This window comes from Opisthorchis viverrini (assembly GCF_000715545.1).
Source record: "Opisthorchis viverrini unplaced genomic scaffold opera_v5_28, whole genome shotgun sequence".
In the NCBI taxonomy this organism is placed as follows: domain Eukaryota; kingdom Metazoa; phylum Platyhelminthes; class Trematoda; order Opisthorchiida; family Opisthorchiidae; genus Opisthorchis; species Opisthorchis viverrini.
The window spans coordinates 2,664,346-2,679,165 of record NW_008751684.1 but is presented as its reverse complement, the minus strand read 5'-3'; the positions used below and the strand labels follow the sequence as shown (position 1 = coordinate 2,679,165).

The 14,820-nt window shown below is 46.5% G+C and overlaps 1 protein-coding gene across 1 annotated transcript in view; it reads right to left on the bottom strand.

The window, feature by feature from the left end:
• Positions 1 to 611: 611 nt before the first annotated feature.
• T265_02365 (hypothetical protein) overlaps positions 612 to 14,820 on the bottom strand; it is a gene marked incomplete at both ends in the record, with an annotated part of 18,075 nt that continues 3,866 nt past the window's right edge. The window contains 2 exons of the mRNA XM_009166579.1: positions 612 to 1,282; positions 7,480 to 7,773. Of these exons, the coding sequence (XP_009164843.1) occupies positions 1,022 to 1,282; positions 7,480 to 7,773 (555 nt within the window). The remainder of the gene's footprint in view (positions 1,283 to 7,479; positions 7,774 to 14,820) is intronic.

Here is a 14,820-nt window from a genome sequence, read left to right as displayed (position 1 = left end):
ACAACGGAGCCTTGTAAAGACAGCTAAGGCACAGTAAGTTCAGTCACTTAGGCATTCGTCGTTGGGAGCTTGTGACCAGTGAGCATTTCTTGAGCGTTCATACGTGGGAGTCAGGAACTTCATAGTTCGTTAGCTCCAAAAGATCCACTTTCATGGAGAGAGTACTGTTGAAACAGGACCGAACAAATTGATCATATTAATTACATGGTGCTGTTTTTCTCGCGGGATGGCTCGACGGAACAGCCCCTCTCGTGATAAGATTACGCCAGTTTGTTCTCCATAAGCTCATACATCCAGTCCTTCTTGACTCAACCAGAAAGGCCGGAAGCCTCGGACAAACCTTCGTTAACAAGCACTTAGTCCTTTACTGCACTCAGTGTGAAGCTAACGAAGTAATGAAAGGCCTGGAACGGCGTAGCCAATTGGGCGGTTTCGCCTGAACGCAGCAAGCTCGTAAACCCGAAACAGAATTACACTGTGTGCATATGACCTGTGACATGCATTTAGTGATACAAATGACATGGGACGTAGGTGCTGGTAGACCTACCGTGGGAGTCATTTCGAAGAAACCATGCAACGATTAGAGTCTACAGTGATGCGTTACTATTATACCACAACGATACGATGTAAACTCCACAAGTTGAGCATGACGATGATCGAAAGCTGTATCATTGATAATAACTTTGAAAAAAGGTCCCAAATCGACGAATCAAACTAAGTAGCTGGTATCTACTATGAACACCTGGCGCCAAAATGGTGCACTTCAACAAATAGGGATTAGTCAAGTTAACGAAGGACGAATATGTATTTCGCATTTGGTGTTGAAGAAATCATAATAAAAACATTTCCACCACCGCAAGAGCGGCAAAGTTCCGTCAAGTCAAGTCACTAGTGATACAAAACGCAGATTGTAACCGCTGTCATCAAAACTCTTTAGCAGTTGGTGAGTGAAAAAGGAAGCCTACAGTGATTGGCATCAGCTGACGAGGGGAATTCGTTGTTGAGCCACGACCCGATGGTTTTATAAAAAGTACGGAGTTATTCGTGCAGGAGGCTTCACCCTTTCCTCATCTGGCACCGCATTAAATAGCTTGGCTTCGTACTGATTGGGAGCTTGGAAGTCCAGGATAGCGGCAATATTTCCACAACGATAGCAATAGTTGGGGGCCGACCACACGGTTATAAGATGGTTATCAAACATGACCTTGTAGCCTTCGTGAACCAGTTGATGCGCACGACAAATGACCTGTAACCCGTTAAGTTCGACAAACTTCTGTGTGACCTGAAGCGGAGAGCGACAATAGCACGGGGTGATCTGAATAGGTAATGCATTTCCAGTGAATTTAGTGAAGTATGACAACCTAAGCACAAAGCTTCGGGTATGAGTAGCTTACTTCGCTAGTCACACAAAGGCCGTCACAACATCTAACTTCCTATGTTGCGACCAAGCTACATGGTTCATAAGGTACAACATAGAGATGAATCTTTCCGACAGTAGAACAAGGGCTGCAGGAAAGTTCAGATCATTTGCACCCTACCCTATTTCGCCTTTTTTATGGCGCCACAAGCCAAAGACCTTATGGGAGAAGACATACAGAAGTCTGGAGGCTGGGCACATTTCAGGCACAAATGTCCTTGTATTCTAACACAAAGATCATAAGAGTAATCGGAATATGATAAACGCGTTTCTACAACGCTCACAAATCAAAATATGGTGTTGTGAGGCATGATGATACAGTCGAAGCGTTGAGGCTACCGCGATTAGGCTTTGTCAGCAGTTTTTAGAAACAAATTAACACGCGCAAACGAAACACCAACATGTCATTCAGCGTGCACCACCTGATTTCCATCCTGATTTCTGGAGTATAGAAGAGGAACTTGGTATGTGCATGACTGAGTGATCCTAGCAAAGATTGTCAGGAGCCAAAAACGTTCCCGCGATATCTGGATCAACTTTGGTCATCATCGCCATCATTGACAATAACACCAGGGGAGGACATCGGTGTTTCACCGTCAGTTTATTTGAATGAAGCCTTATAATAAAGAGAAGAAATGGGGTGGGGAGGGGGATCTAGGACAACAGGCCTACACCTCCAACACACAATGGGATCATTCGGATAGAAACAGTCGGTGCGAATGCCACTGACATTGTTCAATGTCACCAACCAAGCACAGAGAAGGTTACGTGGATCCCATCTCTGAACGCGAAGAGAAACAAAAGTACCCAACTAATTTCTAACATCCTTTATTTCCTTCTGCCACGTCAAACTTTGTCCACGCCGTCTCATAGGCGAAGCGCCCAGCATCTTGCAGAGTTGCGGACAGTACCTTCCAGCAAGTCAACATCAAAAGGAGTGTCTTCCGAAGGGGAATTAATTAGACTGTTCTGTTAGGCTTGTTTCACATCAGAGTCCAAGAGTTTCTCAATGGCCAAATCAGGTATGAGCAGCTTGCACGCCTCTGAGGAGCGGCAACGAACAAGCGCGTGGTCCGAATCTACCAGAACGAACGACAATCAGTAATTGATCTACGCCACCCATAGCTAATGGCGATATAGCCTACCTGCGATGGCAGTTGGTTCTAATGTCAGGGGCACCAGGTAACCAAACCGTTTCGGTTATTTCGGAAGCTAGTACTGTACAGAAATAGCCTGTGGCCAGTACATAACTGCAATGAGCATCCGACAATACCCACGCGTCTCGACTCCAGTTCAAAATGAGCACTCGATTGGGCCTCTGCAGCGACAAGTCTGCCTACTTGCGCATTCATATCTCAGACAACTACAACAATAACTGAACGCCAACTCAGCAGCCACAATACACTTTAAGTATCGTAAAAATGATTTATCGGAGTACCAGAAGTGCCTTCTGTTGTGGCATAAGCGGGTACAATGAACATGCAGGGACTATCGGCACCTCTACGGGATGTCCCCGCATAGGTTGCCAAATGCACACAGGCGACTATCAACCGTAAACAATCAAAGCAGAGGACGTTCGGGTCGGCGGCTTAGGACAATACTACCAATCCATCAATTCAATTCATCAGCTATCAACCGTGTGTCATAGGCATACTGGCTCCAGCTGCTACAGTTTCAATCACCGGGAGGTTGGAGACTGTGGGACGTGCAACCAAGCCTCGGAGGCAATGGCGTACTTGTTCAGTACGGGGACTGAGTAGCTACGCATTGAAGGGAATAGCTTTGATGCACGAGCGCCACTGACTGAGTGGTTGGGCTGTTTCTGCCAATGTCACTAACCATTAGTGAGTTGAACCCCAGGGGTCCCATCCGAGAGGTGGCAATTGTCGATCCGAACCAGTTTACTGGTTAGTGTTTTCGTGCGTCGTTGCCAGGTCACACATTGTCCATGTATCAGTCGCCTCCACTCAGCACAGGGCTGGGAAAAAAGCTGTGAGGTAGACGATCTCCTGACATGCGTAGTACACGTTCGAAACAGCGTAACCTACGGGTTGTGAGTAATTCATCTATCGCGGGAGAGTTCCTTCTTCCCAGGACCATCCGGCGTACCTTGGCATTAATAATCTGATGTTCTCACCAGACCTTACCAATGCTTCAGAGGCACCGATGGTCAAACGCTGACATCTTTTGTATGTCTTCTGCACGTAGAGGCCAGGTCTCTGATCCATAAAACAGAGTGGATCGCACCGCCGCAATGTAAACTCTGCTCTTAACAGATAAATTCCCGCACGTTGGCCCTGTAGGTGTTAGGTTGGCAAAAGCTGTCCTGGCTTTCCCGATTCGATAAATAATTTCACCTCCAGCCGGTCCAGCGGAACTTTTACGACTGCCCAGGTAAACAAATTTATCTTCCACGTCAATTGCCTCGTCTACAAGCAGGAGGTTTGGGTTTGATCCCACCCAATTTTGTGCAAGTACACTGTTCAGATGTGGAGCGCATGCCAAACCGTGCGGTAGAGTTGTTTGTCTGCGAGTTGTTGTCTGCGAGCGAACGTCCTGGGAGCATTTCGACTTCCGAGGTTTCAGAGGCAGTCAGATATTTCAAGCAGCACATCAATAACAAAGTTGAATGGGATAGGTGAGAGAGGGCAGCCTTGTCTTACACCACTGGATGTGGTGAACTCAGGCAAAAGTTTGCCGTATACTCGTACGCGCACATAGGAGTTCGCATATAGTGCCCTCATTGGGGAGAGAAATTTGGAAGGGACACCTTTTATCGCCAGACATTGTCAAAGTTGCTGACGATCGACATAATCAAAAGTAGCTTTCAAATCCAAAAAAAGAACGTGGGACATCTTAAGGAGTGGTGTTGTTCAAGGATTTGTTTTAAGGTAAAGATATCGTCGATGCATCCTGGACCAGGACGAAAACCAGCTTCATTCTCATGAATCTGCCTCTCCCGATCATCCATCAACCTGCGAAAAATAACGCCAGAGAGCAACTTAGATGGGGCGGATCCCAGGCTGATACCACGATGATTTTCACATGATGTTCTTGAGCCCTTTTTTGAAAACTGGGATGACTAGGGAGCTTCGTTCGGGTGGTATTCTGTTTTCTTTCCAAATCTTCTGCAGTATGGATGTAAGACTACTCACCATGACCTCGCTACCTTCTTTGAAGTGTGCGGGAGTAGATCATCCGTGCCAGGCGCCTCGTCATACTTGAGGTTGTTGCTGATGGTGGGCTGGTGTCAATGTTCCTTTCAAAACCGCTGGGTTCTTCCAGCCGTTGTGTTGTAGGAGACTAGCTGAATTGTCCTTTGGAATATTCAATCCATCGCTCAAGACGACGATTGATGGAGTGAATTGCTATTCCGACGCCGTCAAAGTAGGTTTTACAACGCCCTGAATGCCCTGCGCAGCGAGCTAAAACCTAAGACGCCGTGGTGATCGCCTAAATTTGTGTATCTCATCGATCCATTGAGCTATACTGGGGAGTGTCCCCGTGACACCCAGTCTCCCATACACGATTGATCAATGGTTAGAGGTATGACTTTCGAGTCTCCCGGCTCCCCAGGTTGGGGGAGGAGGTTAAGGGCGCAAAGCATGAGGTAATCCATTTGCATTTCCCGCCAAACACAGCCGCCTTGTGGCCAGGCTTTTGAGCCAAAGGCTTTGGTTGAGGACTCTAATCGTTCTCCTGTTTAGATGTCGGTGCCTCCGGTCGTTTTGGAACACATTTGTGGATTCTGACCGCGCGCTGGGAGAGTCGATTCTTCCTATGTTTTCCAGGGTCGTGTAAGGTGCGGACAAATGGTTTGGCAAGTGAAAGACTGGCAGATCCGGATGTTAGACGAACCTACCAGGACCGTCTTCTTAAGTCTCTTCCAAGTGCTCTACCATCAGATGTGGACTCATACTGGAACGAGATTGCCACCTCTTTATACAGTGCTGGGAATTTCGCCTGTGACACGGCCCAACCAGGCGCATGCAAGCACTGGATATCAGACCGAACGATGGAACTGCTTAAATCTCGGAGAAATACCCCAACCGGTCCCAAACGTAACCCGGTGTGAAGAGTCATCATACGTCAAGCGAAAGTGAGCGTGCGAGCCGACCGTGAAGTGTGGTGCACACAGAAAGCCAAAGAAATGAAAGAGGCTCGGAAGGCCGGTAATGCGGCGACCCACGATTCTAGTAGTCCTGGATTTCCGAGGCGCATTCGACTCGGTTGATCGGTCTGTTCTTCTTGAGACGCTTCCCCACCAAGGAATGCCCCGGAAGTTTGTAAACATAATACGTTCTTTGTATTCTCAGACGGCCGGACGTGTGAGTGTAGGCAGAGCTCTCCAAAAGCTTCCGTACACAAAGCGGTATCCGTCAGATATGCTCACTCCATCCATTCCTTTTTAACTTCGTGATCGATGAAATAATGCAACGAACACTGCATTGCCTCCAAAACTCTGGTGTTTAAATAGCTTGTGTAGAAAACCTTGTCGATCTGAAGTACGCAGACGACATCGTTCTCATCTTCGAAGAGAAGGCGCAGGTGTTTTTGGATGAACGGATCAAAGTTATCCTGTCCTATGGTATGCACTTGGCAACCACAAAGTGCACGTGCAGTCACTGAACACGCCACTTACGATCCATGGAGAGGCACTGGAAGTTGTGGAGCGTTTTATGTATCTTGGAAGTTGCATTAGTTCTGACTATAGTGTGATAGATGAGGTGAATGCACGAATCTGCAAGGCTCGAGTCGCGTTTGCTAATTAAAGACACCCATGTCGTCAGAGTGGTTTACCACCGAATCTCAAGGGACGTGTGTATCAAGCTACAGTGCTTTTTTTGTATGGCTGTGAGAATTGGCCTGTTTCAGCAGTGGAAATGAGACGTCTTCAGGGATTCGACAATCATGTCTCAGAACCATAGCTCGTAGGCACCTAGAAACGATTTTGGTAAGCTAGCACTAGGTCCCTTCTCAGTCCCTTTATTCTTTCCCTTACAATAAGGCTTTCAAATAAATCATGGTTGTACGACAGTGGAGCACCGGTGCTGAACACCGATGTCATGGTGTCGATGATGATGATGACGCCTGTCTTCTTTTGACAGGTTGGTCGAATCATCTGAAACAGCGCAGCTGTTGCCTCCAGTGGAATTCTTCAGCCTTCTGCTTCCTTCGAATGGCACAATACCATCACCGGCAGAGCCAACCACAACGACTTTTGCGCCAAGAGAGGTTCACTAGGAGAAGCGAGTGGAAACCGATAGGGAGGTTGGTTAAAAAGCCATACTCGGCTCTTGTGTCCTCGTTTCGGATAAACAGCACACACAAATGGAAAAAAGTCTAGTGTTCATGCAAGAGCAATCTGCCGTATAGTTTGTTTCAGAGTGCGAACTTTATAGGATGCCAGATAAACTGAGCGTCAGAGTTTGGAGACTTAGTTTGAAGTGTCTACGGATGCGGCGGACGGGTTAACCATAGATGTTACAACTAAGAGTAATGAGCGGGAACGGACCTGTCCTTCCTTAGTAACGGGATTACGGAAAGGTATCCAGTAACCGGAAAAAGATTAGAACAAACATGTGAAACAAAAAGAATTGAAGCATCAGCAATAACCAGTTTTCTCCTGCCCACCCTACCATACGCAGCAAGTAAGACTAGCCGGCTGATGCACACCGAAACGGCCCATCTGGAGTGCAATTATTTGCAAATGTGCAATTCATGGTTGTAAGTTGGCTGGCAGTTGCAAAGGTGCCCAAGCCTAGACAGGAGAACGATTAAGGCGTCAGCTAAAACCATTGGCTAACACCTAACGGTAAGGCGGTGGTGGTTGGCGCAAGACCATCAGAGCAGCCTATATTTTTAACGAACAACTTGCTCTGAGCAGAGCGAAATCAGTGGTAGCTACCACCGAATGTCAATCTCACTGCTTGCAAAGGGGAATATTATCAGTCTGTCTATGTTTCTGACGAAACGTAACCTACTATCGGAGAAACACTGGATAAGTAGAAAAATGTCACGCAACTAAGTGATGTACAAATGTTGTTTAGAAAAAAACGAACCTTTGATCCGAACAAATATCCGGCTCCACGAGGACTGATAGTCCACTGATTAACATCATCCGGATCTGACCATAAGATGTCACAAAGAGGACCAGAGTGAGGTATTTCCATATTGCGTTCGATTGTGCGTAACTGGTCAAGGGTTTTGATTTCCGGAGATAGACCCCCATGGACACAAAGAACTGAATCTTCAACTAGGGCAGCAATCGTTAGAAGATCAAACACCTTGCAGCATTGATGCCAAGGGTTAGCGTTTCCATACTTGTTTATGCATTCGTCATAGAAGCCATAGCACTGAGAAGGCAAAATGAGGTGTTGAAATTTAGGATATCTAGGCGGCCCTGAAGTATTTAACTAATTGGGTTGAAAATCACACTAGAAAAGTAATGGGCTTTTGTACCTGTAATTCGACCCCTGAGGACGAGGAGCACGTTGTTTACATATCGTGCAAAATAACGTACCTCAATCCGAGGACCTTCGAACTCATATGCTGACCTGAAGGCAACGACGAATTCCAGGGTTAAACCGCCAGTCTATTCCTTAATTAATTTACCCGAATCTCACTAGCATCCCGGGGGTCTAGCGTGAACTCCACGACAACGTACCAATGCTCGGTGTCAAAAGACCTGAGTTCCAACAGGACAATATCTGCGGACAAGCTTGGCTTCAAAGACACTGATATATCAGTAGCCCAAGAAACCTTCATCTAAAAATAAGCCTCTAATCAGGCAAAAACGAAAATGAAATATCGATCGATTGCGGAAAAGCCATGAGCTGACCAAGAATATATGCCAGAATGAGGTGAAACACGACAGCATCCTTGAACCTCGCACTACACGGTGTGTACTACTGATTTTAGTCAAAAGACGCAATACTATATCCATATTCACTGGCTATCAATGAACTACGAATATTGTGCATCAACACACCAACTTCCAAACCAGTTTGTCTTCACACAGGTTCTTCCATTAAAAGGATGTAACCCCAGTACACTTAACACATACCCCTGTTCTAACTAAAGTGCGTGAATTAAAGCTCATGGCTTGAGAAAACCTCGGTTTTTGAGGTAGGGTCCAACTATTTGCAAAATAAGTTGGTGTTAACGGGAGACCCAACTGAGTCCCCAAAGGATGAAGTCCAGCTTGCAACACTATCGAGCCTGCAACCCAATCTATAGATGCTCATAATCCGATGAAAGTGAGTGTTGCTGCATACGCTAGGACTTCACCATGAAATAAGGGTATGAAGAGAAACCTGAAATACCGGTTTAAAATGCATGAGGGACGGAGCTTCTATATTTGGTCTCAAGGGATTCAACCGGACAACTGAGTAAACAAGTGGCGTTTGTCAATTTCGGATGGGGCAGCGAGAACACCATTAAAGGTCGTATGAACTCGACTACACATGTATCGGGTATGTGAGCAAATATGGGGTGTTTGAAATAGCAGACGGCCGAAAGGATGGGTATGAGCATCGCACTGATAAGTACTGTAGCACAAGACTATCTGATCAGTTACAGCTTGTAGTACAGAATGTTAGTGAGATAAACAGAATCCTCATTTTCACACCTGCTGCACAATCTTTTCTAGGGTAAACTTACTTGCCACTTTTCATGCTGTACTGTTATCAAGGCGAATGAGAAGTAGGTGGAGTTGGAGCTTACAGGCGGGTAATTCAGAGGTGTATGTGTAGTACTCAAGTACGCTACTGACATGAAAACTCATTGCACATCATCATAATCACACTTGACTACACCAAAGCTTCATCACCATTTTGCGCCGATGAATCTCAGGGAGGTTCCCAAATAAATGGTTTAATTCTCCGGGGTGAGTTTCATCATTGTTGATAGGAAAAATACAACTTGATGGGAACACCAAAAAGGAGAGTGACAAATATTGTACTGCATTCTATTTTATTCAATTCACGCTGGGATACTTGGCGATTTCAAGCGTCTTGGCAGTCAGTGAGTACGGTTCGACCCGTAACCCCCAGCTCAAAACATTCACATTTTTCAAATCCATTAAGTTTGGCCTAGTGCTTGTCATTCCACCATCAATTCTTTGACCACCACACGGTGATTTAATTGTCCTTCTCTTGTACTCACCACTTCCGATGTAGTCCCCCGGGCTGCTTAGTGCAATGACTGCATGTAGGCCTACGGGAGAAATATGGTCTTTTCAATTGAGCGAACATCTTCAAATACACGAATACTGAGCACGACGTTTTTCCTCTCAGAAGTAATCGCTCTTCGAATAATCAAAGATGTTTCTGCTTTACATAGAATGACTATATAGAATGACTATTCTGCCCAACCACCCCCTACTGAGAGAAGGGGATCGTAAGCAGTGCAATTTCCAAACCCAAGCGTCAGACAAACTCGCGGTGTTAAAGATCCAGCAGAAATCATGATACGACTGGACTCACTATTACGACAGTTGCTAAGCAGCGGAGCACATGATTTCGTTCCAAGCAAAACTGTTGCAGCTGCTGCAAGTTCGTAGTCTGCAGTATCTAGATAGAGAGGGTGCCTCGGACGAAAGAACTGTACTTGGATGCTGTATTCAGAGATGTAGCAGTCAATCGCTAAAGTACCTAGAGTACACACGAGAGAAGCATGTTGGTCGCTCAGAAACACCTGATGGTGAGCGCGCAATCAAAGTCGCTCTTCACTGTCTGTGAAGCGAACACCACCGAATCGACCATCAAGGTGTAATTTCACAAAGTCGAAGCACCAACTTCGGCATTCATATTATTCATAAGGATTACAGTACAGACACCTTCTGCTTGAAGAATCAATCCGCACAATGCAGAAAGTGTCATTCCTAGTATCGGAACTGGACAGCCCAATGGCGCAATGACCGCTGTCTACTTGAATCTAACCCAGCACAGTGTGTTAAGCCAAGGGTGTGGGTGCAACTCCCACACTACATAAAATACGAATCAGCACTTAAGGATTACTGGACACCTATATGGTAAAGTAAGGTGAGATCTTTTTGGGTGCATTCGGGGATCTAGACGGACTTGAACACTGTGTGCTTCGGACACAGCATAAGTCGATTTCAGGAGCGCACGAGGTCCGAGTAAGCACCGCCTGTTCACCAACTGAACAGTTTGCGCGTTAAGAAGACGTCTAAACTATTAACGACAAAAAGGACTGGAAAGAATGTGCCAACTGCGAATATTGGATCCACGGATGATTTATTCGTCCTCTACAGCACTTCCTGCAACAACTCCAAGACGTCCGTCAGTATGCTTCCACCGTCGAGCCAGAGATCAGCGTCCCAAAACCCAAGGTCCTTCCAGAATCAGCATTCAGTTCTGATGGACTAATTAAGATGAAAAAAGTGGCACTAGGAAACGTTTGCGAACCCAAGTACTTCCGATCAACCATGCCTCCGGATGCCATCTATCCGCCATCTGACCAGACTTATTATATGCTTGCAAACCTTAGCCGATGAGCGTCAGACACCAGCAAGATGAAGACTTTCTGTCAATGTTTGGAGAATTAATCTAAAAGTACGTTCTCAAAACCACACATCAAACGAAGGGGTCCACCGTCGATGCTCTAGGATAGCCGAACTCGAGCAGCTGGCTCAAAGTCAACTACGATGGCCCGAATATGCCTCTCGCGACTCACGTAATGGTATTAACAAAATCCTATTACTCTGAAACCACACCAACAATGGTGCTATCGCACCCCATTGAAGTGGTCCGGGGTGGCTTGCCACCACGTAGCCCTAGCTGAAGGAGACCTATTCACTGACATCTCGCGACGGGAGACTCCGTAAAAGTGAAAGGGCGAAAGTGAGTGTCACGCGCTTTAGCTGGGCTGACTGCCCGTTGGTTAACAATCTGGGGGAGTTGGCTAAACCTTATTGAAAACCAACAATGGTAAGCATGTGGAAAAAGCCATGACGGAATGAGTGGATGGGATCAACTATGGTCTGAGGGCCAAGAAAAGGGCTTTGTTTAGAAGCTCTGTTCATTTCGCTCCCCTGTATTTCGCACCTGAACATGTAAAGGCTAAAGACATACGCTTGAGCAAAAGGAAAGTAGCGCAACGCATAGCGAGTCCCCAAGTAACTTCACGTGTGTCCCACCAACTTTTCTACTCACGCTATGGGTCGTCGTTATGTAACATTTCTTCGGCCTTTTTAGTTCAAACGTTCAGCCGTAGCACCCTTCAGGTGTCCAACTGCCACGCCACCCGAAGGTTGCACGAGGGCTTTTTTAGTGGTGGAATGACATGAGGGAAAGCTTGGAAATTCGAACTTGAAAAACTCGTTTAGGTCAGACACTGGAAGATAAGGATCCGCTTGTACATTTGGAGCCACACATGCGTGCCTTTCGCAGTCATGTTGCCCCTACAACCTGTTTATCTGAAGTTCAGAAACATGGGCAAGGTTTCTCGTGGAATTTAAGTCCCCAGGAAGAGACGGCTCCTTTTAGCTGTATCACAGTAGTTCAGAAGACCCTTAATGGTTGGATCCAGAAAGCGCTAAGAACAGTCAAACCGATCAAGTCGAGAACTGCAATTACAAAGCTCAGAAGCCCACCATTCAACATCACTGCCGTAGCCGTAAATGCACTGAGCAGCACGTTCCGAGGATCACATAAACCAGGAGTTTAATGACGGGCCCTAACCAAATGCCGGAAAAGTCCGAGACGCGACGCGCCTGTAGTCGCTAGCGGATTGAATGCTCGCACCTGGACCTGCGAAGCCTTAACGCGCAATATTTTGGGGAACCATGATCTCGCTCCTCAATGTAGAACCCTGATAGGACATTTTAATTTCGCGGATTTCAACCGGATGCGCGTCACCGACACGCGTTTCCAACACCCTTAAAGGTGTCTGTTAACTTGGTACACAAACAGCTCACCAGGCTGAGTACATTTTCGTACTCACAAACTATATAAGTAGGTGATGCAACACGAATGAACAGGGGTATGTGCACGGTGACAACGTTGTTCAAATACTTCGGCAAACCGGTACCAAGCAGGGCTCTCACCACACATCCTTTAGAGGCTCTAAGCTGAAACATCGGGATAAAATGTAGCTGTAATATGCTACTCATAAGATTGCTGAAAAATCTTCAAAAGCTGACGAACTGATTTCGCCATTTTGGGACTCATAAGCCAGGCGCACTCCCCGAGTTTCTCGCTATCTGAGGTTCTGCTCGAACCCGATTTGGACAGATTTCGAAAAATAGCCTCATTTGCAATGAATTTGGTGTTGACGGCAACGCAATCTCTCGTTTGTGAGCTGCGTCTATGCGAACAGCCCCAAGAAAGTCGGAACCGGTCGTTGACTGTGGAAAAACTTTCGGCAACCTTATGAGTAACGTGTTACGTTGAGACATATCCATGTATTAAGATACCTCGAATATCATACAAACCAAAATATGAGACGGTCTGCTGCGGACCATCATAAGGGTGGATTCAGTCGAGTCTCCTGTCAAAACCTAAAAATTCGAGTGCAAAATTAGAGTATTTGTATTAGCTGCTCAGCGACAGGCTGGATTTCGAATGAAGACGACCGACGTTTACTTCTGCAATTCTAGTTTCTAGCAAAACGATTGTCATCCGTCCCTTTGTCCAAAAGCGTGAATCTTGTCAAATCTCCCCCCACCCCACACACACACGCACATCCTACTCTACTAAGTTCTTGCTTCCACAAACCTTGTGAGCTCTGGAGAGTGGTCGACTTTTTTTCACTATTCGTTAACCTCTGTGGTTCACAAATCGATTTTATCGAACGGTAAACTCCATAGCTATAAGGTTCGGAAGACAAGACCAGATTATATCCTGTCCGAAAAACTTCCCTAATCGTGTCTCATGAGATTACCGATCTGTTTTTTTTAATGATACATAATCAGACGGCTTTAAAGAGTGATTTCTCGAGTTTGACAATTGTAGAACATTGAGCATAACTGTCGCCATCGAATATTTGTGGCTCGAACGCAAACATTCATGTGGTAGAGACATCCTGTAACATGAAAACCACCTCATTTGCATGGTACCCTGTCCGTCGGGAGAAAATCAAACGACGATGAATCACGTGTGGTTGCAGAGACTTCCGTAACTTGTCCGTGGAAGGGCTAAGGTTCAAACCCCGACACAGCCAACCATGTGCTCTGGTGATGAAATCTAATAAGAGTGAAATTCAAGCCCAGTGCTCGCCCTCCTTTAGTGTGCACTCATCAACACGATTGCGCCAGGACAGGAGGATTTTGCAGGCGAGAGTCACGTGAGTGTGCATTCTACAGTTTGATTGGACCAGGTTGGTGAGGTGACCTTGACGCCCTCAGCTTATTTACAAATGTCCGAAAATCGGGTCAGTCACCCATCAAGAGCCAGACACGTGCATCGGTGCGCACGAAGCCAGCTATCGGACAACCTTGCACGCGTTGCGCTTGAGACAAACCCTGGGGGCTAGTCACAAGTCAGCGTCGCTCGAGTCCAACCACTGGCGCTCCAAGCGATGGCTGACTCCCGTTTCTCTTGCGATAACTGTATGAGGCGTACACTGATGGAATAGCTAACGTGCACACTAATCGTAACTAATCGCGGTCAAAGGTCATCCTCGGCTACCAGCACGTATATCAACACACACGTAACACTAGTGAACGCACAACCACTAACCCACCGCTACGCACAACTACGCACTGATGATGTCACCTCGATTGGTGATGAAACGTTTACAACTTGCCTGCCCAGCTCAGCGAACATGCCAACGACCATCTATGCTACCTGAGCTACCGACATTCTCCTCTATAAAAAATGTGCTTCACTTCGCGGTTTGAGCTACCGACATTCTCCTCTATAAAAAATGTGCTTCATATGCTTCGCGGTTATCATCAAATAAAGATTGTCGCTTGTCCGAGGAAGAACGCAGACTCAGTCTGAGATTTGCTCTCATAAAGTATGATCTGTTATTCCGTGATTCTATGCTCATACTCTTCTGAGAGGATTGCTTGTGTGTGAGGTCCATCTATATCCTACGAAACCGTCACGAAGAGACTGGACCTTACCGTGGTGTGACGGTTTGCGCACCTCAGCGATCCATTGAGCTATGCTGGAGAGTGTCCCGCAAAACTCAGAGTCTCTCATACTAGGTTGGTCAATGGTTAGAGGTCTGACGAACACAGTCTCCTGGCCCTCCAGCTTGGGGGTTGGAACATGTGGCGACTTGTTCCGTAGAAATGGTAATGCATTTGCATTTCCCGCCAAACACCGCTGCCTTGCGGTTAGGCTTTTGAGCCAAAGGCTTTGGTTGAGGACCCTAATCGTCTAAGTGTGTCTAGGTGTGGGCGCCCTGGCAGTATCCCAGCCCTCGTACAA